The 27,655-nt window shown below is 37.5% G+C and overlaps 1 protein-coding gene across 3 annotated transcripts in view; it reads right to left on the bottom strand.

The window, feature by feature from the left end:
• Positions 1–27,655, bottom strand: part of RAD51B (RAD51 paralog B) — a 437,358-nt gene that overhangs the window by 361,240 nt on the left and 48,463 nt on the right. For all 3 annotated transcript variants that reach the window (XM_030481940.1, XM_030481941.2, XM_030481942.1), the window contains 5 exons: positions 27,290–27,403; positions 23,759–23,875; positions 17,143–17,279; positions 11,500–11,619; positions 10,257–10,440 (listed from right to left, as the gene is read on the bottom strand). In XM_030481940.1, coding sequence (XP_030337800.1) covers positions 10,257–10,440; positions 11,500–11,619; positions 17,143–17,279; positions 23,759–23,875; positions 27,290–27,403 — 672 coding nt within the window. The remainder of the gene's footprint in view (positions 1–10,256; positions 10,441–11,499; positions 11,620–17,142; positions 17,280–23,758; positions 23,876–27,289; positions 27,404–27,655) is intronic.

The following is a 27,655-nucleotide window of genomic DNA, read 5'->3' as shown; positions in this document are numbered from 1 at the left end:
AGTTGCATGAAAAAAGCAGTGTGTAGCTCATGTATTAGAAGTGATTTTGCTAATCAACACATCATGAAAAATATAACACCACAGCCTGCGAAGAATCCAGTCAAGACTTCAGATATCGCTGAAGAACAACACACTCTCTATCCCAAGTCAAAAGTATGAGAGATGATAAACGCAAAAGCAAAGCATGGAAAACACTGGAATCTAAAGACAAATAAAATTCTTTGTATTCTGAGGTGGGCTATGCAACTCATCCAAATCAGAGTAGCACAAATGTTAACAGAGTACCGGGAGGAAGAGATACTACTGTCTTACGGATATTCAGGTGGAGTCTCACCAACAACAAACAGCATCTCATTCATTCCTGTCTGATTAAATTTCTGCAGATGGCTGCTCAAGCTTATTTAATAAAAACCTCTAATTTTGTTTACCCAGAATATTACAACAGAAGTACTATATTCTCAAATGAGATATAGCTATGCATTTTAGCGTGACACGACATGACAGTTTTGATGAGGTTACCAAAATCATGTAGATTCTCATTGGAATCCATACTCAGAATGAGTCTCCTTTCTCCCTCAGTTTGATTATACTGAAATTCTGCCAAACAAATTAAAAGGCCTGCTGTCAAAGTGACGGGTTTCCTTCTTTAAATAGAAAATTGGGGTGAATAAGTCAATATAGATAGCTCTAACTTCAATGAACAATGATACAAAACATACATGTTCTCGATAAAGAAGATGGAGTCTTCTTATAGAAAAATCATGACGAAGTTGCTCAGGAGACTCTACATTATAGCTCACAGATTCCAATTCCAAGCAAAACAGAGGAGGGAAACCAGAGCAAACCCCACAACTCTTCCAATGCACAAGAGCCTTAACAGTAGAAGAAAAAGTGCAGACTGAAAAGCCTGTCCTGTAAACTTAGATACTCCTATTTCAAGGCAGCACAGGATCAAACATCTAGCTGCAATAGTTTGTTATTACCATCCAACCATGTGTGGAAGGAGAGGAAATTTTGCAGACTGAAAAAGGCAGGTTCTCTAGTTAGCAGCAACAAGCAGACTGCATCATGAAGCTTCCAGAGTATACTTCATGAGAAAGCAGCCCCAGCAGTGCACCTGGTTCCACATGAATGTAATATTCTCACAAAGCAGTCCTGTAGACACAAAGAGGGAAGCAATACAATTATTTCTACTACTACCAGTTTCCAAGCAAGGTTTACTTTTGATCTCTGGGCACATTTGTATTGTAACAGACACATGCATTGCCCAATCTCAATTTCCTTTTATTCCCATCCCTTTATGCCTCAGGGGCTGGTACAATATTATTTAGGAGTAACAATTGGAGAGCAAATCCTTCTTATTCCCAGAAGCCCTGGGGCCAAGTAACCATAAAGCAAACAAACTGTAGAGAATATGGAAATCAAACCACTAACTAGTCTATATTGAGCACACAGGTAAGATTTTTCCAACAACTTGTATTCTGGGTCAACTCTTCTCCATCTTTCTAAACTGTCTAGAGACTAGACACACTTCCAGTTACACAATATGCAAATGCAGATATATTTCTAGAGAACCTACAGTTTAAATAAAATCAAAGGGACAAGGAAGCACAAGAAAACATGTGAAAAAGAACAGAATATTCAAAACAAATTCTTCTCTGCAGAGCCACAAATATATTATTGGCCTAAAGATTCAGGCAATTTTTCACACAGTCAAAACAGTACACCTTGCCAAACCCTGAATTCCCAATAAGCGCCATAAAAGCTCTTCAGTACAATTACTGTTGTTTCCTACAGCTCGTACATAGTAACAACATGGGCAGAAAAAAGAAAACCAAATACTGTATTTTTATTTTAGCAGTAGAATATCTTATGTAAGTATATTCCTTAAAGTAGAAAAATATAACATAGATGATTTTACTACAAGTTAGATGCAAAGTTTATTGGAAAATGACACACAGCAGTTACCAGTGTTTAAAGGTCTCTTACTCAACAAAATGGTATAGCATGCTTGAAGCCTGGTTCTACCCAATAATTATAGAAAGAATCTGTAACAGAAAGAATGACCATTTTCCTTGCAAAAACAGAAAAACAGGGAGAAGCCTGCAAGTACACTAGGATGTAAGATTAGAAATCAAAACTATCTTGGCAAGTCAGGAAAAATAACACATTAGGAGGAGGAGCAACTAGCTAAGTAACTAAGTCAGCAAATGTAGATCCAGGGTTTTAGTGAATGGTGTATAAATGACATCAGACTATTGCAAAGAAAGTAAACAGTGTATTATGATGCATAAACAAGAGGATGTCCCGTAAGGCATGAGAAGAAATCCTTCTCCATACCTAAAGACTGGTAGAGGTTCATCTGGAATACTGTCCACTTTTGGGCACCTCACTTTTAAGGTGATGTGAATCAGCTGAAGGGAACCCAAAGAACTATAACTAGAATGAGGGTTAGAAAACACAAGAAACTGCTCATTTGTTTTGGATAAAGTCTTTCAGAAATTCAAGTCACAGTAGGTATCAGGGAAAGTGTCTGCCCTCCTTTATAGCAAGCATTGTTCACAATCATACAACAGATCAAAACCAAGTTTGGTAATAAAAATCTCATTTGTCTCAACTCCCTGTCCTATACATTAATACCGGTGCCTTCTTTCTACATAATTTCATATGTGCAATTTGTGCAGAATGATGGTTTTTGGCAAAGTCACTTGCACTGTAAAATGGAAAAAGCAATGGAGGGAATACTTGAAAAGAAAAAGAAAACTGAATTCTAGTATCATGTAACTTTAAACTACCTCCTTTTCTATACTTCACCACCACAAGAAAACAGGAAACATTGCTCTACCATTTCTCATTCCTTTTCCTCAGCAGTATTAAACATTTTATGAGCATAGACAGTCCAAAAGGAACACTGTGTTGGGCCATAAACTGCAGAAACATATATTCTCCAGACACATATAAAAAAAGTACACAGATGGCAGCAGTACTGAAGGCAGTTATTACATTTCAACCAGTCATTTTAAACTGAAACCAAGTTGTGCCTTCCGAGAACAATTTTTAACAGCCACACGAGAAGACAAAACCATCCAACTTTACCATTGTAACAACACTTAGCAGTTGAATTAAAACCCTTTTATCAAAATTATTTTTCACTCAGTACTGTGGAACAGAGGGATAATTGAAACATAAACAATCGGCCAACAAAAAATGGGTTTATGAAGTTCCAGCGAGGGCATAGAGAGAACTCTGGTCTGTAAGTCCCCTTTCAGCATTTTGTTTTCCTAATTAAATAACACCTCAAATTAAAATTCATTCCAAACCACACTTTACAAACAGCAGTGTTCACATATATGTGAAATTCTGACACTTGTTTTTAAGCAGATTTTTGTGAGAAAGCAAAGGGTAACACTAGAATGTTTAATTAAAACCAAGCTATAGACTCAGTTCTGGACATGAAAATGCTGCTAAGTATAACATGGGAAGAAATCTTAACATGAAATATTTTGTTTCACAGGCTATTTGTTACTCAAACTGATGAAGCACACTGAACAAAGTTACATGAATCCCTTTTTCACCAAAAGAAACCAGAAGTTCGCACATAGCCAGCACAAGCAAAATTTTCTAATGCTGCTCATTTCATCATTTAATTAGGACACAAACACCAACTTGAATTTTGGTTCAGAGGGAGTGAAACATCTTGAAGAGAAGATTTTTTCTTTACTAGAAGAAAGAAGTTAGTTTTGGAAGTAATTTTTCTAGTTTAGAAAACAACTACTGTTTTCCATGACTCAAAGTTCGGGCTATTCAATGTTTCTTCAATTCATATAGAACAATAAAAGTCAACAATTTCTGCAATATCTACATTATTCTAAATATTTATGCTTCTGTGGTAACATTCACAGTATGATTAGCATAAGACACTAGTATCTCTTCATCCCATTGAGTTCATAGGAGGACTCACTTGCTCCAAGAAGTTGGTGAATTATCTTAATAAAATTCTGCAGGTTCAGAAGCACTATTCTGCATCTTCTAAGCAAAGTCTCAAACCATTTTAACTTTCATGCTGCTCTCTAGAGAAATATACAGACTTCATGGAAAAAAGCACCAAAGCTACGCATATGGATGGGGAGACAGAAAGGGAGATGGAGAGGAGAATTACATTATTGGGTAAATCTCAGCCTTTTGCAGGGGTTCAGTTTGATTATGTATAAATACAAAGATCCTTCTATTAGCAGTTGGGAAGGGTATTAAAGTTCACATACAAACACAAAATATGCTTGAAATTTGAGCGACAAGATGTTTTACATAAATATCAGCAGCTCAACAGAAAAAGACCCATGCTTTCCATTGAATTCTCACCACTTGAAACTGTTCGAACCACATCTGGCCTAAATATGGCTAGTAAAATTCTGGTAACTTAGTTCTAAAATGTTTTCTTCTGATAAGGTTAGCTCCTTATTAAACACATTTCAGTGTGGTATAACATATACTTCTCTCTTTAGAAAACTTCAAAATTTAACCAGTTCCCTAAGTTTTGGAAGAAAAGTTTTTCTTATTCTGGTTTTAAACAACTTGCAAAGATAATTCAATTACTGTTTCTGTTACACTGGTATTTAAAATACTTTTAATGGCAAAATATAAAAACAAAGTTTGCATTTCAGCAGCTTACAGTCCAGATAAAGACAAATTCACCTGGTAGCCTAACGTATCTCAATGGTTTTGGAAAGCAAGCATACAGTGCTGTTACATACTGTAACAACAATTCAACTACCCATTTTTTCAAGCTTTCTACAAATTTATTATCAATTCAAAAGGAACTGGCACCAAAACAACTTTTCTTCAGAAATCTTTGATTTTGGAATTTGTTTAGCTCTCCATACATAGTATTTTCAAATATCAAAACAGCAAAGGTGCAGAGGAGCTAACAAGCAACCACCCATGCAGAAACAGAATTAACAGAAGCAAGGATGAGGCCAAATGGGAATATTTGCTTATAAAGAAAGAGAGAATTAACAGTTTGAATATTTTCTCTTTGCCAACAGAAACACTTCAATCTTGAGACACTTTACTACAGGAAACCAAGATAATACAATTAAACACACTTAACCAAAGACAGACGAAAAGGCACTGCAGATGTCAAGTAATCTGCACATATAAATTGATTTTGAGAAGAAAAAAACTTAAAACAACCTGATAAATATGTGTGTGTATATATATATATAAACATTTGTCTTTCCAAAGCAAATTAAAACCTTGGGTCTAAAGTTTGCAGAGCAGAACGCACGAGTGTGAAGCACTGAAACAAAAATGTGAGAACAGTGTGAGACGAAAATTGACTATGACAGTTTTAATTGCTGTCATATTATCAATACTGATCAAGTGAATTTTTAGGAATTAAATGGAGCATGTGGTATCAAAGGGGAAAAAAATATTACCCGTGGAAATTATGGGCTTCTGAACTACTGTCAGCTTACTTAACACAGCAAATAAAACCATTAGAGATACTTACATAAGGTTTGTCTTTCATGTGCACTATAAATCACAAGTGAGAAATGAAAGTGTCTCCTCATAAGCTATTTCATAATCTCAGAAAGAACAATTTAAAAAAAAAAAAAAAAAAGCTATTATACATTTGCTGGTAGTAATGATACCCAACATGCTGATCATAAATAACGAAGGTTCACTTCACAGATCTAAGAACACAACCCAGACGGAAGTATAAAGGATAGCTAGTGTTGTAAATTGATTAGCCTTCTGGATTTAGAATGCAAGTTTCATCTTCAGTCTCAATTTGACATTTGAAAGAATGCTTAAAGCAGTTTGGTTTTGCAACTGCCACTTTAGAGTGGTTTTCCACAGTGACATCTAGCTAGCTTCACGCATTTTGTCCAGTAGCAACAACCAGAAGACCAGGCTCTATAAATAACAATTTTTATAATCTAAACAGTTAAATCTCAAGAACAATTCTAGTCATATTGGGGTTTAGTTTTAGCTCTTCACTGAAATGGAGACATCATCGGAGCAAGTCCGGAGGAGGGCCACAAGGATGATAAGGGGGCTGGAGCATCTCCCATATGAAGACAGGCTAAGAAAGTTGGGGCTGTTCAGCCTGGAGAAGAAAAGGCTGCGTGGAGACCTCATAGCAGCCTTCCAGTATCTGAAGGGGGCCTACAAGGATGCTGGAGAGGGACTCTCTACCAGGAACTGTAGAGATAGAACAAGGGGTAATAGGTTTAACCTTAAACATGGGAAGTTCAGGTTAGATATAAGGAAGAAGTTCTTTACTATGAGGGTGGTGAGGCACTGGAACAGGTTGCCTGAAGAAGTGGTAAATGCTCGATCCCTGGCAGTGTTCAAGGCCAGGTTGGACAGAACCTTGGGTGACATGGTCTAGTGTGAGGCATCCCTGCCCATGGCAGCGGGGTTGGAACTAGATGATCTTAAGGTCCTTTCCAACCCAAACCATTCCATGATTCTATGATCACTTGTCTGTTAACCAGCATGAACACTAAACTATTTTTAGTGAATACCAGTTTCCTGTGAACATGGAAGAAGAGAAGAATAAAAATCTGAAGTTTATTTTGTTTTCTATTCTTTTAAGGCAGATAAGGAAGTCAAGAAACTAGACAGGAAACATACAGGACTGATTACTGCTGCTTAAATACGAAATCTAGAAGACAGCATCAATGCACATTGTAACAGAACACACTCAGATGCAAATATTCTCAAGTACCACATGCTTTAAAACATAAATAATAACCTTTCATATAGCTTTACATATTCACTGGATTTAAAAAATAAAAGGCTTTTTGTTTGATTCATAGTCAAACTGTCTTTCTTGGTTTCAGGGTAGAGCTTTAGATCTGACTGGCTAGCTTCAACAAAACCTGGCAGAAAAAAAGTAGGTTTTGGTCACAGCTGTGTGCAGGGAAGGGGAAAAAAGGACACTGCTACATTGTGCACCATGGAGGAAAAAGCTTCAGCCATCAGTACAGCTGCCAGGTTGCCCATCAAAAGACAAGAAGCCATCCAAACCATGTGCTGCCTCTTGCCCTGGCATCATTTAAAGAGCCTAGGATAGAACTGGGCTTACTGCTAAGTTAGGCAGAAAAAGATCAAAAGTGGAAATCGGGCATTATATTTCACTTCTTGAGAAACAAAACTTTTTACTAATGTGCAAACATAAGAAAAAAAACCACCAAAACCAACTTTGTTTCTTTGTACTTTACAAACAAAAAACTTCAAAACCCATCACGTGAAGCAGATATCTAAATTGCGCAACACTTGCTTGCTTCATTCAGTAGCTAAGATGGTGCCTTCCAGTTAGTATGTTTAATATATTTTTCTCATCTTAAAATGGATTAAGGTTTCATTTACTCCACATTATTTAAATTTACACAGGGGATGGCAAGTGTTACTTTCCAATGAGCATCTATACATTGTTCATGAACACAGTACGAGTGCTTTCTCAACAGGAATGACCCCCTCCTCACAGCACCCTCACAACTAACAGCTCTGTTATTCCCATTTCACAAACCAAAAATAGAAGTGCAGAGAGGTTACTGAACAATGACCATCAGTTTTGAGACAGTTAAAGTCAGCTTTTGTCCCCAAATACTTCATACTATATAGGGGTACTTGGGTTTGAAACTGCTCCCTTTGAGTTCCGTAAAAGCTATGAATGCTAGTCACTTGTGCTCATCAAGCTCGATATCCTGACACCATAAACACACAATTATAAACAGCTAGAGACTGCATTAAACTCATTTGAACTCCAGCGTAACGTGATAGTACAGGGTTTCCCCAAATTTAACACTATTTGAACTTATTTCCTTTTTAGGAAATGAGGAAAAAAAGCCATTTAAAAATACTCTGTGACAAGCAGCTATTTATGTTTAGTAATGCATTCCAATGATTAATTAGTCCAGTAAGAACACACCCCTTATTTGAAGTCTGAACTTGCTTAATTCTGCTTCCAACCACAGAACTGTGGTATAACTTTGTCAGCTTTTATCAAATATCTCTTCCTCAAGCAGGTACGTACTGACTAATGAAGAAACCCTTAACATTTGCTTAGCTAAGCTAAACAAAGTAAGCACCTTCCAACTTAATTACTAAGACTGCTCTCCCCTTCTCCCGGTCATTTTCAGGGCTATTCTCTGGACGCTGATCTTCCACCACCCTCCTTCGACTGTTAACAGCAGATGTACTGCTCCAGTAACGGTTATAGCTAAATAAATAACACATAACCTCCTTATTTCTGATTCCCTTGCCCAACTACTTTTAAGTTTTTCACCAGATGTTTTAGCTACAGCCTAAAAGGACTGACTTCAAGTTCAACTCATATCAGTCATCCACTCCAAATTTTTCAGTCTCAGATTGAGTCTCCCTACTAGTTGTCCAACTCAGTATTCAGTTGCACTGACTCGGCCATGAAATAAGTGTTACATTATTTTTCATGTGTCCAATTCATTAGTGATCTAAATTGCTCTGCAACCTTACTAATGTTCTTTTAGCCCCAAATTTATATTTATGATTTTCTAGGTAAGTAAAAACATTGGAAACAATTCCAACACAGTTATTTACAATGAGAGCCTTGGATACTGTGTAACCTCAAGTAGCAGAGGTTAATGCAATATATGCAACAGCAGTCTTACCTCCAGCATGCATCAGCGATTGCATAACACACTCCCATCTTAGGTTTTACATGTTACTCATACACAACCTTGACTAGGGATCCATGTTTGCAAGAACTCAAATCTCCAGCCACAGCCCTCCTAGAATTCTTAACTAACACGAGTCACTACAGTTAATTTTGTGAGGTAAAATTTAACTAAACTTTAAAATACACCAGAACCAACCCACGAGCAATGTGTGTTAGAGACAGCAATAAATGAAAATACAGTTGAATTTCCATTGAATAAATTCATGGAAACTTTTAAATGTTCAAGCTTTATTTTATTCTTATGTAGGATGAACTAGGATCACGATCTTAGGGTACTTCATATTGTCTAACTGTAAGACTTTTGTGAATATCAACACTGTCCCTCTGACTAAGCACGGCAGCAGCCTGAACTGTCAGAGGCTCCAATCCAGCTCAGCTTCATCATTTTAATGAAGAGGAAGGGGGGGAGCAGGAGGTGTCTAAAGAAGAAGAAAATAGAGAAATAGAAAAATAGTATCTTCCCATACAGCTTCTCCTTTTTTTCAAAGGGCTACATATTTTCCCAAAATATGAGTGCACATACTTACAATTCTCTCCTGTCTTTTTAACGCGTTGTAAGTACTATTGGGTACACTGAGTAGGACACTAAAGGCTAGGGTTTAATCTTCTCCATCAAGTGTTTAGAAATTACATGGCAGAAGGAAATCCATTCTTCTTAAGTCAGCCGGTTCCACATCTCTGACGTGTACACTTCTGGTACGATAGCTGCTGTGATCTCAGGAATGTCAGAGGAAAAAGGCCTCACTAGCCTAACTGAAGTTTCTCTCTTACACTTGAGTGACAAGTAGGTAGATTACCCATACTAGGAAATAATTCTAAGAGTTGAGTCTCAATGACATCTTTCGAGTTGATATGATCCTCTGCGGATCATATAATGAAGGCACACACACACACACTTATGCAGCTTACATCTTCTAAAGCACTTTTTGATCAGTTCTACCCAGTCCCTACACTGAGTGATTGTCTCTTCCTTTTTATTTTATAGGCAAGTCCACAGACAAGGATTTACTGTGCTGTTACTGCCCTTTGACCATTAATTAGCATACATTATCAATCACAAAAGGAATTTAGGCTGCTCCAGAGGTTTTTGCTGTATTGTCTATAAACTTAAGTGGAAGAGACAGAGGCAGAAAAAGATCTTCACCTACTCAGAGTAAGCACTAGTTAGAGCAAGCATTGCATTAGAAGGGAACCACCAGGGAGAGCAATATTTAATGGCACAAAATAAAGTATGATTTAAGGGGAAAAAAAAAAAAGAAAACAAAGCACTGGAACACAGCTGGAGACTCTTGTAAACCCTTATTTGAAGTCCTAAATAAAAAAAATAAAATTAAAAAAAACCCAAAACCAAAACCCACCATGCAGGATAGTTACTGTTCTCCCATTCCCTGGCTATTTTCCAATTGGTACCTACTTCAAGATTCCTGCTAGAAGCTTTTGCTGGTTTTCATCTTCCTGTCACCGTCATTCTTCTCAGAGTCTATTAATTGATACTGTAAGGCAAAAATTTAAGAAAGAAAGAAGAACTTACTGGTATAGAGAACTCCTCTGCCAAATACTTCAACACTGATGCTCCTCTAGCCAAAAAGTTACTTCTTTCTCTCAGGTTGCCTTGGAGTTTTGTATCAAATTCCTTTCTGACAACTGAAGCAATAGAGTCAATTATTATAAGTTTAACTTTCTTTGAAATAATTTCTTCTTCCAAAGACATAATCCTGAAAAGAAAAAAAAAAAAACCACAAAAAACCAAAAAACAACAACATAAAAACTCCCAGTCATTGATAATACTATTTACACAATAGAACCATTTTATAACCCTGATGTTGTTTAAAAAGGTTTACTTTAATAAGCTGGAAGTCAGCCCCTCTTTTTCCCCCTCACATACAACCTCCACTAACATCTGCATGAGTTAAGAGTTTCCGAGGCTCAGTAGGCCGCAGAACCAAAGCCAGGACCTCTCCGAAAGGGAGTTTTGGAAGAACCTCTAGTTAGCAACACTATGCAGTACAAACCCTGAATGGCAGACAGCAAGTTAAGTGGACACTGAAAGAGTGTGGTTTTGCTCACAGTATCTCATTGCCAACACCAGAATCCTTGGTGTCTATATATGCATAAGGTCAAATCTGTTTCCAAAGACAGTATGCCAAACCTAATCCGTTGAGAGTACACTATTAGCTGTTCTCTAATAAAGCTGCACTAGAAGAAGAAATTATTCTTAGAATAATTCTCCCACTAACATAAAACACACAGGATGATGCTAAAATATAACTTAATTCATTCTCATTGCAAAATGTGTTCACAAAATAACGTAAGGTAATAACGTGACCGCCAACAACAGCATTCAGGCTGACAACTGTTAAACGATTCCTCCATCCCACTGCTGGAGGTGTCCCAGTCCCCTGGAAGTAAACTGTGCTTTAGAGAAGCAAACATCTATTTCAGGAAAACATAACTCCACAATCCAAGACTCGACAAGACCTGTCACATGAACACTCCCCTTTAAAGGCTTACAGGGATCAGACCATATAGCAATTGCCTAGCAGAAATTAGGAAACATCAACTGGATTAGTCATATGGTATGACATGAGAAGAGCAATGTCAGTCTTTCCGTAGCAATTTTAGTTTGGAGACTGTGCTGTTATCAACATGAAAATTCCTCCAAAAGATGAATTATTCTTCACAAAACTTTGATATCAAACAAATACTGTTATATACAATCCAGTCAAAACTGTCCTCTTTTTTTTTTTTTTTTTTTAAACTCTGGAAAAGAATACCTCTTCAGTACACTGCCACAGGTCAGCTCTCGATACAGGTGGATGCTATGGGTCATGCAGAACAGCTTTTCATCCGAGTCAAAATAAGTAGGGAATCTGTTTCCTGCTATCTCAATCAACCTATCAGAAAAACAGAAGACATAATACCGCAAAAGGAATAATGTGGGATAACAAGCATCAAGTATTCACAAAGCAAACCAAGCACACCTCTGAATGATAAGCAGATACCAACTAATACTGGAAATCTTTTTCAAAGGAGAAGCATACTTTAGCGGTCAGACTGAAATACGGGAAGTCAGAACACTTATGTTCTCTTCCCAGTGATGCTAAGAGTCAGTGGTACACTGGGGAAAGACATAACATGTCTGTATACAAAGAAACAACCTATCTCCAATAGAAGGAACTGCAAAATTTAGTTACTGAATGCAAAGTTCTTTGAGTTTTGTACAAGAGGCTCCACTCAATGGCCAAGTATTTTCCTATTTTAATTATTATAGGTAAATATTATTTTCATTTAAACAGAAATAACTCAAACCATCTTCCCTTCCACCTTTATCTTGCAGTGAAATCATAAAGTGGACCTTGTGTCACCAGAGAAATTTAACAAGCCAACGACAAAGAGAAGATCTATTACAAGATCCAGCCAATGTGGAAGTGGGACTGCAAAGAACAGAGTCCAGTTCAACTGCAAGTACTTATACAAGCAGTACATGCATGGAAAGTATGCCTGCAAAAGTGAAAATCTTTTCACAGATAATCTCTCTTTAAAAACAAAAACAAGGTCATTTAGATGGGAGGCTTTTTCATTGAAATTATTTCCATTGTGCCATTAGCTATGTGTAAAAAGGGCTCATAAAATCTTTAAAAAAAATATACTTTTTAGAGCTAGCAAAAAAAAAAAAAGGAAACCCACACCAAAAAACTAAGCACTGTGTCACAAAGCGACTGAGGCTCCAGCTGCCAGGCAGCTACAACTGAACATCCATCCATTCAGGTACAACTGGTATGACTTGATATAATGAAATGACTGAACAGTTTAAGTGGCTGCTTCGCTGATAGAACTGAATGTGGGGTTCCATGATTAAATGTTCTCCATTACCTTACTAGCAAATTCATGACCCTCCAAAACAATGAATTACAATTGGTAAGTACACTACTATTTATTATGAGACTAGACTAAGGAAGCGTATCAGATAACTCGTGATAACACCAAAAGAATTCAGAGGAATTTGGATATTTTTATTTGTCATCAAAATACTTTTATATTCAGAAACTAGGTTTTGAAAAAAAACTCTCACACAGATATAAAACGAAACAATTTACTGATGAGACACCAGCATTTTCAGAAATGTTAAAAAGAGATGTTAAAAGAGATTTTATACATAAAATCAAGGCCACTAAATGGTATACGTTTCAGAACTGCTGACTGCCTGCTCACTCTTTGGAAGTCAGCGGGAAGAGGTTCCACCCTTTTGAACACAACGCAATTTTATCCAGGTCCTTAAATAAATGATACAAGAATTTAACTTAGAAACTCATAGTCCCAATCTGAGCACTGTATTTTTCCAAAATGAAGATTTTTTAATGACAAAATACTTAATTGTTTGTGCTTTAAGCAGACATATCCAACCGCCTATAGCTTGAGAAGAGTGGCATCTAGTGGATGATACCTGTGGGCACAACTTACTGGTTATCTTGATGTTTTTATTTAGGCATCTTTCATCAAACCCCAAAATGTTAAAGCTGTTCTAGAAAAACTATTTTAAATCAGTTTTATTTGGTTTAAGAATTAGAAACACTAAGCTTGAATGTTAACATACCTATCCTGAGCAAGCAAATTTGTTACAATAGTCTGAACCTCATTCATTAGATAAATTACTACATCTAAACTTGTCCCGCAGAACTTCCAGGGACAGAACCTTGTCTTTCTGTTTGCACAATTAATCATGCACAGAACATGTTCTTTGAAACTGGGGTAGAGGCCCACGGGGTGGAAAATCCATTTGTTCTCAGCTTTGGTTCAGAGAAATTTGTACCTAGTGTTTTTTTTACAAGCAGGAAGTATGGCTAGAGAGAAAAGCAAAACCAACAAATTCTTTTCAGACCTTCTAAATAAGTCTAGTGTGTTTTCAGTTAATAGCTGGCTAGAGTTGAATTGAATTGCTACAAAACTGATGACAACAATTTTGATTTCCAGACTTACTATGGCCATTCCATCTACCTGTCCTAGTGTCCGTGTTGTGACAAAGCTGAATGATGGACACTGTCTGCACTGATACAGCTTTCTCTTCTATTCAAGTAAAAAAAAAAATAAATTAGAGAAACCAGTGGCATATGTTAGCAAACCAGCCTCAATTCTGACCACTCTGCTCAGCATTTCTATTAGATTGAACTAAACTGTCACGTTAGAGAATAAGACTATGAAAGTTAGTGGAAGCAAAAAGCTCCTGCCTAGAAGTAAGACCTGCCAGGCACAATGACAAAAGAAAAGTGCCTTTCAGCAAGGGAAACAAAATTAGCCAGCTTTATACAGTATCTTTCTAGAAGCAGGGTAGCATTACAGCTGGTATGACAGCTACAACTTTGCAAGTCTCCGCCCTAAAGAGCAGCAGAGATACAAACACTTCTCAGGCTTTCCATAGAGGCTTTTGAGTTTTACATAAAAATAGTGCCATCTAAACATCTCCCTCCATTAACCCCTTTAAAATAAGTTGCTATGAAACAAATATTTGCCCTCTTACCAGAAGTGTTTAGAACAACAATAAAACCAAAAACTCTTCTACTTGCCATCTATTAATAATACAGGATTACAGAACTGTAAGAAAATTCAGGTTAGGAAGAGAACTCAGGAGACCTCCAGGGTAACATCCTGTTCAAAGCAGTACAAGCTATGAAGTCAGAAGAAGGTGCTTGAGATCTCCAAGGACGGAGGCACCACAACCTCTCTGGGCAACCTTTTCCAATTCCTGGCTGTTCTTATGGTAAAAAAACTTCTCCATATATCAGCACAGAAATTGATTTCAATGTACGCCTACTGTCTGCCTGCCATGCACCACTGTCCCATCACCTTGATGGCCTCCTCACTGGTAGAGGAAGCCTGCTGTTAGAATCCTCCCAAAGCCTTCTCTCCTCTAGACTGAGCAAGACCTCAGTCCCTCCACAAAGGGCAAGCGTTCCAGCCTCAGCCACCTTGGTAGACCTTTGATGAATTCCCTGCAGTTTGCCATGTCTTTCTTATGAAAGCCCAAAACTGGACACAGGATCTACACATAGTCTGACAGGTATCATGTAGAAGGGGACAAGCACTTCCCTCACTCTGCTGGTGCTGCTTCTTAGGAGTTGTAACATATTATGTACAGCTATCATTTGCAACTGAGCAACACTAAATATTATTTAATACATAAACATTCTCATTCTTAGCAATAATGTTACTTTTACCACATGTCCTTTTTACATCCTACTCTATTTTCAGCAGTTTTGTTTTCACATTCACCTGTTTTCTATTGGTTAGCATTCACTTTTAAGAAACAAGTTTTAACTCATCCATTGGGTCCTTAACTGTGTATCTATATTCCCCATCTACACTTCAGGGACCTGAAATAAAACTTAAGTGGTATGTAAGAAAGGAGCACCAGACTTTGCAGAGCCATTGCTTGAATCTTTTTTTTCTTTGATATATTACACTCGGGTTAAAGTAATTCAAACTTTTGTGAAATTAAATTGAAAAAACCAGGGTTAGAAACCCCACCTTCTCATCCATGATAACTTCAAATGATTAAACAGGGGAAATACATTTGCTTTGATACTATGGATTCAGGCCATGGGTATAATTACTAAATCATTTGAAATATATAAATTATTTCAATGAATCTTCTACTGCCCATTTTGCTACAAGAAGATGAGAGTACCGTACTATTTGTCCTCTCCTAGACCATCAATAACTTTTGAACTAATTCCAAACAGTGACAAAGGAATGTACATCTCAAAAAAATCGAATCCTCATGGTTTAGAAAAGTTGGTAGCTAAGTAAACTAAATTAGAGCTACCTTTAATGAAATATTGCAGAATTATATATGCCATCCAGAGTGACCTTGACATGCTTGTGAGGTGGGCCAATGCCAACCTTATGAAGTTTAACCAAGCCAAGTGCAAGGTCCTACACCTGGGTCAGGGCAATCCCAGGCACAGCTACAGGTTGGGCACAGAGGACATTCAGAGCAACCCTGCGGAGAAGGACTTGGGGGTGTTGGTTGATGAGAAGCTGAACATGAGCCGGCTTCAGTGTGTGCTCGCAGCCCAGAAACCAACTGTATCCTGGGCTGCATCAAAAGAAGTGTGACCAGCAGGTCAAGGGAGGTGATCCTGCCCCTCTACTCTGCTCTCGTGAGACCTCACTTGGAGTGCTGCGTACAGTTCTGGTGTCCTCAACATAAAAAGGACAAGGAGCTGTTGGAGCAAGTCCAGAGAAGGGCCACAAGAATGTAAAGGGGATGGAGCACCTCCCATATGAGGACAGGCTGAGAAAGTTGGGGCTGTTCAGACTGGAAAAGAGAAGGCTGCGTGGAGACCTCCTAGCAGCCTTCCAGTATCTGAAGGGGGCCTATATGGATGCTAGGGAGGGACTCTTCATTAGGGACTGTAGTGATAGACAAGGGGTAATGGCTTCAAACTTAAACAGGGGAAGTTTAGATTAGATATAAGGAAGAAGTTCTTTACAGTGAGGGTGGTGAGGCACTGGAATGGGTTGCCCAAGGAAGTTTTGAATGCTCCATCGCTGGTGGTGTTCAAGGGCAGGCTGCACAGAGCCTTGGGTGACATGGTTTAGTGCGAGGTGTCCCTGCCCATGGCAGGGACGTTGGAACTAGATGATCTTAAGGTCCTTTCCAACCCTAACTATTCTATGATTCTATGATTCTAATTATTTCAACAGTTAACCAGTCACGTGCACTCATCTGTAACTCTCAAGCAGATACAGAGTATAGCATCTCCTGTCCATTCAGCAGTAAGAAGATACTGTAAGTGTGCAGCTGAGCAGTTTCAGTCGCATGGGCAAAGCAGGAGATATTAGAAGAATGAGAGATGTTATAGAGGTAAGGGAATGTAGTACTGCATGACCACTAAGGATATAGGAGAGAGGTTACTGCAGAAGGAAATCGGAAGCGCAGAAGGGTAGGGGGGCCCCACTCAGCAGAAATCGGATAAAAATCTGAAGGAAAACTGGCTACATCAGTCCTACTGTTCAGAGAAAAACCTCCATTTCCTTTGTACTCATAAGTGTTGGGCCTTTACATCCTCAAAATCTTCCTCCTAACTCCACAAACTAAACTGCAAAGAAAGATTTCAGGTACAGGGCTGTTAAGACCATTTACAAATTGGAGAGTGTGCCATGCACCTCATAATACCACAGTTGGAATCTGCTTCCTAATTATTATTAATTGTAGAAATTAGGAAGTTAAGCAAACCATTCTAGTAAATTAATTTTGTCACCTATAGAATAACTGCACGTATCAGATGAATGCTTAATAATCACCATATGTATTTAATTTATAAATGCTTAATTATTGCTCAGAAAATAACTGAAGGCTCCAAGCTAAAAGGTGCTAAAGAAGTCGGAAGCGTGTGTTTTAGAATTTTGCACCTTACCTTTCAGCACTGAATGCAGACTCTGTGTCAATGTATATAACAGCTCCATCTAGTCCTCCCATGCTTACAGGCAGTGTAGCCAGAACACTCGCCATAATACAAAACTGAGTTTTGCCACAACCTGGTGGGCCAGTTATCTGGAAGAAAAAAGATCAGTAACATAAACAAGATACCACGTTCATTTTGAATTCTACTTTTAACTAAGACCCATCAGCCAGGACACCTCAAAGTTTGCTCTACCAGCTACCAAAGGAGGACACAGTCACAAAGAGAATGCAGTCCACAAAGAGCAATTTGCAGTTACTCTTGGATCTGTGCCTTGCAGTCAAACTCATCACTGAAGAATAAGTAGTTCTTCAGACCCAATGTTATGTTTTTATTCATTCCTTTAACATCCTTTATTACCTCTCATATTTGAGGTTCCCTACTCCCCCCTTCCCCTTTCAGGATCCTCCCCAGAGCCACAACCAGTTCTCTTCCATCTCCTTCTCTGTGCTACCTTCTAAAATAAAGCAGAATTGGAAGATTCACAGTTGACATTCACATGACATTAATGGCCTTTAGAGCTGAAAAAGTCCAGAGCTAATGAGTTCACAGCTGTAAATGACTGCTTAGGAATCATCATTACCTTGATTACAACCACGTCTCCCTTGGAAATCACAAGTATCATTGCTTATCTTGTAAAGACTGAATGTTCAGTATGAACCACATATATACATAAGACAGATTTTATCTGCCCCAGAGACTACGCTCTGCTATGCAGCATGTGTTTTGTCATTGGTGTTAGCTCCCTATTACCATATTTCAACATGAACACCATTTAATTCAGACCAGCTTGCCAATTTTAAGCTTTCACCTGTGCTGACTGAAAGCTTACCGCAGTTAAGCAGCATGCAAATAGAGCACACTCAACTTGTGTGAAATGGTTCCAGTATGATTTTGATCCAAAAGAAAAACCACAAGGATCAAAAGAATACATTGTTTGAAGAGATCCACAGTTTCAGAGAGCAAGATTTTTCTAGTAGAGATTGCAGCATGCTGTTCTTTATCCACTGCAGATCTTGCAGAGATTGTAAATGAATGCTGGGCTCTGTGTTCAGATAATCACATGTTCATCACTACTACAGTGGGTCTTTAAATACAGTATCACATTGTCACTGCTTTTCCAAAGGGAGACAATTATATCTTAAATACTAAGAGGGCTGAAAATCAGCAAATACAAACATGAAGTGACTTTAAAACCAGAGAGTGGTGGGCTCATTCTGATGCTAGTAGGGACTAAATAATAATGTGCTATAAAAGTAAGCCACCCCAAGGAAGTTAAACTGCAAAACACATCATACCTCCTCAGAACACTTGGTGCTGCCAAAACAAAGGCTTAAACACAGAGCTGTTCTTTCAAATTAAAAAAGAAACCTTTCAACAGACACTCAAAATCAAACTGATTTTTGAGCCTAAATACACAATAGTTTATTTTTAAGTACAAACATCCTTTCACCACAAGATACTATATTGCTACAGTTTTGTTTTAAGCAGCAGCAGCACGACTTGAAGCACAGAAAATTCACAGGGAAACACTGAAGGACTGCATTAGCTACTGTTAACAGTTGGTTAAAATCCTTTTAATCACTTTTGTCTTTAAACAAGGTCTGAAAACCAAGCCGTATCAGTCAACCTACTCCAAGCTTTAACGCAAGAGAAGCATTAGATGATTTTTGAAACACACACTGCATTTAATGAATTACAGATCAGGAATCAGTCATATTTATGCAATTATCTGTCCTCCATCCAGTGTACTTAAATTACAAAATATATCAACAATAGCAGCCACATTTTAATATTAGCCCAGAGCATATATAAAAATTGCAGAGGCAATACATATTCATGCCTGTGACAGTCAAGGAATCTTACCAGCTGTTTCTAGTTAAAAACATGATTTGAAATGAATGAGGGGAGGGCATCAATCCAGTTGTTAAATTAAAATGTTCGGACAACTGTGCAGAGACCTCATAAAGCATTTGTAGTTTCAGCCTTGACTGAGAGATGCATTGGAAACAACATTTATTTCAGTGGCTGATGCAGGAGCTAACTCAGAAGAGATGCTGTAAAAATGTTTGAGGATACGAGCATCGTATCAGAGAAAGACGGGGAATTTTACAGTATGAGGCAGAATAAGGAAGCAAGCCAACGAAGCAAGAGAGAATTTCTATTCCCAAAGACAATGATATTTCATCCTTCATCAGCATTCCTTTAAAGAGCATCAAATTAAGTTTTTAAATAATCCACAGTAAACAATTTTAAAGAACTACCACTCTTAATTGTAGTTAACACTGGTTCAGCAAGTGTTCTGAACACTACAATCTTCATTTAAAAAAACAACCCGAAATTCCTCTATTACAATTTAAAACAGAATGTCTGCATAAAGTCTGCTTAGTTTGTTTTACTCTAAATTTGCTCTGGAAGGAAAAAAAAGAATAAAAAATCAAGTCTACCCAGATAGAAATGTGAAGACTACAACAGTTTTTCTTTTATCTCTGCCTAATAAAATATACTTTTATTTTTCAAGAAGCTATATATTATTTTCTCTGGCACATCTGTAGGGTTTGGATGAAGTCACAAGGAGCTAATTCTTCTTCAGCTACCAGGGGATTAAACTCTTCAATATTCACAAAGTCATTACTTTAATTTTTCCTCAGAGGAGTTGGCCAAAAGCTGACAGCTGACCACAAAATTGCAGCTATGATTTAATTTCCAACTCAAAACCTAATAGTGGTTTGGGAAAAAAATGGTCCGAGACAGTGTAATACAAATCAAATCCCTCTGGCACTCAGAAAGCAAGCGGCTTTGGCTGTAGAAGATACCACCACAACTCTTAACCCTGTGGCTCATATACTCAAATTCCAAGTTTCCAACCACCCTCGGTGCTGGGTAAAGTAACAGGAAGACAATGATTTAGCCACACTAGTCAAAAAGTAAATGCTGCACACAACATATTTTTGAAAACAACTTCTTTTACAGTATCTGTCTAATAACAAAAAAAGGCAATCTGCTGGTCAGCTATGCTCCAGTAAGTTGCAAAAGAGCAAATTAAACTATTAAGTTCCAAAATCACTCGAATCCAAAAAGAATGCAACCTGGAAGTTTTCACAAGCTGCAGTACAGCATCAAAGCAGCAGCAGCAGACACTTGACAGCTGTCTACTAAAATTTCATCTAGCAACCATGCTGAAGAACACTTGCAGTGCTGCCAACTACTTCAGATCTGATGACTCTTGCAACCATGCTTTTAAGGATCTCCATAACCAGCCTTTAAATGAGAAACTCCATTTCTGCAGAGTTAGTTCTTCTCTGCCTTTATGTTTGCTGAGAAACACCTAACAGGTGCCCTAATCACTTTCTAAATTTAGCACCTAAAAGGCTGCTAAATAAAAGCAACACACTTTTTTCCTTTCTTTTTTATTTTTTTTTAAAAAGACATCTCTAATCTCTTAAATTAGTAATCTAATTTCTGGAGTCTACCTAGCTCTCTCTATAATATTTTTAATTAAACAGTTATTATGTATCAGTATTGTCAAACCGGTATGAGGGTGCAACCAAGACCAAGCTACGGGTGGGAGGACGCAGTGCCTGCAGTTCTGGGCTCATCCACCAGATGTCTTGTACAGACTTCAACATCTCACACTTTGTGAGATCACCTGGTGAAGGTAACTGTGTTAGGCAGGTCTTTGTATTTCTAACCAAAATACATTAGAATACAAAAAAAAAAAAAAAAACCCCAAAAACCAGCATTCAAAAATGTTTGGATTTGTTTGGGGTTTTTTTGGGGGGGTGGGGTGTCAGGAGAAAATTTACAGTGGAACACCTTTCCTGGCGCAGTGCTTTTCATTTACAAGCAGATAAAAGTTCAGCCTATCTTTGAATATATTCACTTCCCCAACTACCTTTAAATCCATTGATAGATATGGAGTATGACCATTCTTAAAATAGTTTAGCAACATTGTCTCAGATTTTCTTATATCTCAAATGTTTCTTAAAACATTGACATGTTTTAAGGAAACACTGAGGAAAAAAAATTAAAATTGAGTATTGTGATAATCAACCAAGCTGAGAGGTATTACAAATTACAGAGCTCTGGAAAATTTCACATTTGCATTTACTTCCTGATGAGTGGCATTTTATGCCATCTCAGGAAAATTATATTGGACATCCATGTTTTGAGATCAACTGCTTGCAGAACTTGCTTTCAAATAAAACAATAAATAAATAAATAAATAAACCTACATCAAACCAAAACCTAGAAGTCAAAGGTTAGCTGAACTCCAGTAAAACTCCCAGCGTGTTAACCACTTTTTTCCTTGGAGCAATGCCATGAACATGGCAATTGGCAAGCTTAAGTCTCTCAGTGCTCCAGAGCCATTCTACCTGGTCTTCAGGCAAGAGCAGGTCAGACAGACAGCACTGCTAGCTCAGTGACAGCTATGCTTAGGATTAAGAAAAAAGACAAATATTCACGACATTCAGCAGCCTTGTAAGTTAACTGCATGGCTCTTCTGACCCAAAAGGATCACATCCACATATTTTTTTTTTAATTAAGGAAAAAATATTCCAGGATACTTTAATGCAAACTTCTACACTCTGGCCATCTTTTACTCAAAATTGCCAAGCCACAGGAAGTAAGGCAAAATAGACTGGGTTAAGCTATAGAAGAGTGACATCCTTGTTTTGGGCACCACTCATGAGCCAGTCACAGGCCCAAGGACAAGTCAGCACATCACAGAAGACACATCTCTGTTCTACTTCTTTCTCCTACCTATGCAGCAGTGGCTCTACATTTCAACTAAAAAAGCACAACTCGGAAGTTTAAGCAGCCTAAAGATGTGAACTGCCATTCTCTGCCTCCTCTGAGGAGTAGTGGACCAGATGGAAATTTCAGAAAGTCAGGTACTAGCTGCAAGTGAGCTCCATTTCTTTCCAAACATATGCTGTGCTATTTCATCAGTTGACTACATGAACAATAATCCAAAAGAAAAGGAGTCAAACTACACTTAGTGCAGCCATTGTTCTACTGATAAAAATATTTTCAGGCACTAAAACCTGACCTCCAGCTGAATTTAATCTTAAGATTAAATTCTTCCAATCTGATTTGCTTATAGTAAATTGGTAACAAAGCTAGACCTAAATAGGAAGAACATAATTCTGACAGATCAATGTAAGTTCATGGATGCTTTCTTAAACGTTTTCATGAAGACCTGAATAGTGTATATTCCTGTACATCTTATACTAAAAGAAATACTTAGAATCTTTAAAAAGTAGTATTTCCTCACTACCTATGAGTTTACTAGCACAGAAACTGTTGGTCTAAACTCAGTGTTGCTTAAATACTACTATGTTTTAAGTCACTACGCATTCAGTGTTTTCTGAGACAAAAAACAACCTGGTTTTGATTATAGGGTGTGAAAAAAAATATTTTTCTCAGAGTAATATTTCTGTAATTTCTCACTTCTACTCCTCTATTGTGGTAATTTGCCACAGTAGACAAAGAAAAGCACTTGGTAGGGACAGCTAATGTGTTCACAGAAAAAGATGGTTTTGACCTACCTAAATTCAGAGCATGAGACACACAAGACATTTCAAGCACACAGCTGAGTTCAGAACTTTAAGAAGGCAAGTATGGCTAGCTGCATAAAACCAAGATCCATTGAGCTCTGGATTCTGTCTCTACTAAGGATCTATAATGGATGGCATAGGGAATAACATCAGAATAGGGCACACATTTATTGATACTCACTCTAATATATACATTTCTCCACTTCCATTTGTAGCTTAGCAAATTCTTAAGCCAGATTCTCCATCTTTGTGTTCTTATAATACTCAATGACTCCTATGAGCACCTACACAAGCCCTGTCTTTCCAGATTATAGAAACTATGCAAGTTACTATCACTTTCTGCAAAGCCACAGAGAAATCCAGCTACTAGAAGATGAAGCCTAGTCTTAGAAGTCCCTTGGTCTTAAAAGAAAATTCCAAGCAAAAATATAGCATTGCATCGAAAGTCCAGAGAGTGAGACAGTTATAAACTCACATGCAGTTTGCAGTGTTGCAATGTATGTGCATGTAATACAGCCCTTAATTCCAGTCTTTCTTAAAAAAAAAAGTGTTATATATTTATTGCATAAATTAGTGCTACATAACAGCTCTGTAAAGTCATTCTCATGACTATATGCTTCACATTTTTGTCCTAATTGCTTATGGTACCTTCATAAAAACTAATGACTTGGTAAAGTCAGAATAAGTCAGTATTAAAAGGACAGACTCCTGATTCAGCACCTTGTGTTCTGACCACAAAACCACTGCAACTCTCCCACATATCCTGTGAAATTTTCCGCTTCTTTAAAGGAAAATAAGGTCACCAAATTTTTTGGTTCTTTCATTTTCCCACTTACCTGACATCGTGGGGGGAGGGAGGAAGGGAAAACAGACACCAAAAAAGTGCAGCCTCTATCAAACAAAAGGAAAACGCCCTTCTCATTGAAAAATTTTGTATATGTTGTGTATAAAGCACCTTTCACAAGACAGGTATAATATGCAACTGCAGTAAAATATATTAAACAAGTTACCTCTGTGAGGGATCCACAAGGCACTCCACCATGCAAGACTTTATCCAAACTATGCAGCGTGGTAGATAAAAAGGCTGAAGAGGGATTGTCAGACTTCCTCAGTTTCATTTCATAAGCCTACAAAAGGAGGGGGGAAAAGGCAAAAGAAAGCAAAGACACAAATCAGATTTTTTTTTTTTTTTTTTTTTTTGGTAATGGAAATCCTAGAATCACGGAATCAGCTAGGTTGGAAAAGACCTTTAAGATCATCAAGTCCAACCAAATAGCAAACTTCTTGCATTTGCTTTTATCAGCCTGGAATGACTTAACACTTGCCAATGAGCAATCTCTTACTATATTCAACTATATTCCTCTCTTACCTCATCATCCTTCACATTTATATCCCATTTATAGTTCATAGAGTAGATTTAAAAGTTTGTCCTATCTTCCTCACCACAATATTAAATAATAAGCCTTTAATAATGATGTATCAAAGGATTTCTGTGCTTCTATTCAACAATGCTTGCTTTCAACCTGTAAAGCTCCAATTTTTAAATAAGTAAACACTATAAGTGTCATTAGTGACCAACACAAAACATTACATGAAACCTAAAACCAAGCACTTTCTAGCCAACATTCATTAACAATTTGAAACTACCTGGATTGAAGAAAAGGTCTGATAAAGATTCCCAAGTCTTTGAACAAGCCTGGGGTAACCTCATAGTCATTCATTATTTTCCACTTTTGTAAGGAAGGCTGGTCAGGAAGACAGGACAGGTATAGAACTGAAAATAGCTGCGATGGGACTAAGATCAGAACTCTAGTTCATAAGAATTATTTCATTTGAGGGATCAATTTTTACCAGAAAAAGAAAACTAAAAAAAAAAAAAAAAAAAATGCAAATGCTGATCTGGAAACACCAAAACATGAAGTTTCCAAAAAAAAAAAACAGGTCTTGCGGACATCTGCCAAAACTGACACATTCCTCAACCACTGAGCATCCTGAACATCAGAAGTTTGATTTTTAAAATGAACAGTCCAAGATCTAAAGCTTGTTGCTCTAGTTACAGTTAAGAGCTCCCAAAGGTGTCAGACTCCTCTCCCAACAAGAGAGATTCTCAAAGCCCTGTCACACTGTACTGCCATAGCATGCCATCACTGACCACTCCAGAAAACCTGATTTCTCTATGCCTGAGAGAAATGCAGGCATCAGATTTATCCCAGTCTTAAGATAGTCTGATGGGAATATAGTATACCATGGAAGCACCTCCATAGGATTCATCATGTAAATAAGCACACTATTGAACCCTAGATGGTTTAGTCCATACTTGTTGGGCCAACAAGTGAGCACTGTTGTTGAAGCTGATCAGAAAAACTTCCAGCTAGTTCTACCAGCAGGCTGAGGGACGATAGCTTGTACCTTCCTTTTTTTATGCTACAGTTCTTCCCTATGTTATGACACGTAGCATATTAGAGTAATATTTGAACTTCATCCAGACCTTCTCCGTTCTTCAGTTCTATTGAGGAGAAATAAACTTGACAAGTAGTTTTCAAGACACAGAACAGGCCAATACAAAAAACAACGAATTCTACCTCACTGAAATGGATCAGCGTTTATGTTCAGATTCACTTTAAGAGTGAATACATGTACTAAAGCAGAAGTATTTGCAACATAGTTCTATAATTTTTTTGTTCAACCTCTGACAGGACTTAAACCCTATAGACTACGAAAAAAAAACCCATAGAATGTGGAAACAATATTCTAGCCTACTTTTCCTGCCTAACATGAACTCTAAAATTTTACCCTGTGATTTCCATATTTAATGCAGAAAATTAGGGTTGAACCAGACTTTCAGTAAAAAAATAAAATAAAATTCAACAGTTAAATCAGGAGTCAAAGTGAATGAAAAATTACCACATCCTTAGATGACCTTTTCAAATGGTAACTTATGTCAGTTTCTAAGGATTTTCTCATTACTTCTCATTTCAGGGATTTATTTTTTAATTTATCCTCCAGTCACTGGCTCCTGCTCAGCTTTTCATTCAGCTGGACTCTAGAGACATCTAATATAATTATCTTTTTCTACTTAGCATATCATGTGATCAAGTCACCCCTTCACTAACTTCTCTTACGAGCTCCGTAGGCTTCACTCTGTACTTTACACTGTGAGGCAAGTTTTCCAGAAATTAGTTTTACTTCAGATCTTGTCACGCTCTCAAGTTTTGCTGCCAGTGCTTCCCATACTGTATCTTGACAGTATTTTCCCCTTATTTATAACTCCTATTATCTAATTTATTTATTTATTTTTTTTTTTACTCACAGACATTGTCAAACCTTCTTGCTTTATTAGTCATGATATTACATCAGTCACTCCCACTTGAAGTCCATTTGAAATCCTGTGTTTGCAGAGATTCAAGCCACATCCCTTAAAAATAGCCAACATCCTCTGTTCTGGAACTACAGTTCTGTGTTTCATGCACTTACATAGCTGGTCATAGCTGGAAGTGTTCAGAAACTGTGCAGATGAGGCCCTCAGAGATATGGTTTAGTGGCAGTCTTGGCAGTCCTGAGGTAATGGTTGGAGTCGATGATCTTAAAAGTCTTTTCCAACCTAGTTGATTCTATGATTCTATCAGCTGGCTCTGTATTAACAGTCCTTGAAAACTGCTGCCTGACAAGCTTCAGGATCTGACAAGCTTCTTGGCAAAGAAATATGATTGAATGGTGATGTGTAATTAGCTCACTTATTCTAATCCATTCAGTATAAGTCATATTAATTCTGCATATCACAACTTTAGCATGTTTGTGAATTTAAAGTTTCACAAAGTTACTATGACAATTACACATAATAAACTTTGACAGGGCTTTTTTATTTTTTAAGGAAAAAACAAACAGGCTGCATTGACACAGGTCAGAACCGTCTATGTCCTCTCCGTTCTAAAAAGACCCCATTTCTGACACCTTTTCACCCAAATTCAAAAGAAAACAAAATCCTGCCACTGCATTGCACCTAACATCTGTTTCTTTCTTGCACCCGGCCCAGTTAGGCTACCTGTAGCCTAAAACCACACTACAGCTTGTTTACATGGATGGAAAAAATTCTCAAGTTATCTTCAGGATCATTGCACTTCTCAGCACCCATTTTATGTCTAAAACCAATTTATACTGAAGTAGTTCTTCTCTGCTTGTTTTAAATAATGCTTTTCTTTGGGGTTTTTTTGTTTTGGGTTGTTTTTGGGTTTTTTTTCAGTTGCAGGATCCAAACCAGAAGTAATTTTTAGCTGTTGGATTGCACAACATAATGCCATATTTTCATATTGCACTCAAAACTGATTCTGTAAGCCTGAACAATCTCTTGAGGCTATAATGCCTAATAAAAGTCACTGCATCAAACTAAAGTGCCTCAGAGATCTACATTTAAAAATAGAAGTATTATTTTACTGTGCAATCAAAGGGAACATCGCAAACCTCTCACGTAAAAAGATGAGTGACACTGTTCAGCTTTTTCCCAGAAACTGCATCAAAACCAGAATCAACACAAGCATACTTACTGTCTGCATTTTGGGAGCACAAGCTCGGCTGACTTTACAAAGAAGCTTCCGCACATCATAGTAGCTCTGTCCCGTCACTTTCATTAGCTCCAAGAAGGAAAGACATAAAAAGTCCTGAAAAATGACAGAACACATCAGAGACCACAACCTAGAAATCAAGACCGAGGACTAAACTGATGCAATATACACAACTAGATGGTAAACCCGTGGAATGTATACTGTGCTGTTATACACTATCATGCTATACCTCTCCTAACTTTCTCTGATACCAGTATGTTAAAAGAAATTGTATTTATATTTTAAAGAACATGGAGTCAAAGGACCAAACATTCAAGAACTGTGTGATGAAACTGCAATAACACCTTT

This window comes from Strigops habroptila, chromosome 4 (assembly GCF_004027225.2).
Source record: "Strigops habroptila isolate Jane chromosome 4, bStrHab1.2.pri, whole genome shotgun sequence".
Taxonomy (NCBI): domain Eukaryota; kingdom Metazoa; phylum Chordata; class Aves; order Psittaciformes; family Psittacidae; genus Strigops; species Strigops habroptila.
This window is presented reverse-complemented; position numbering and strand designations above follow the sequence as displayed.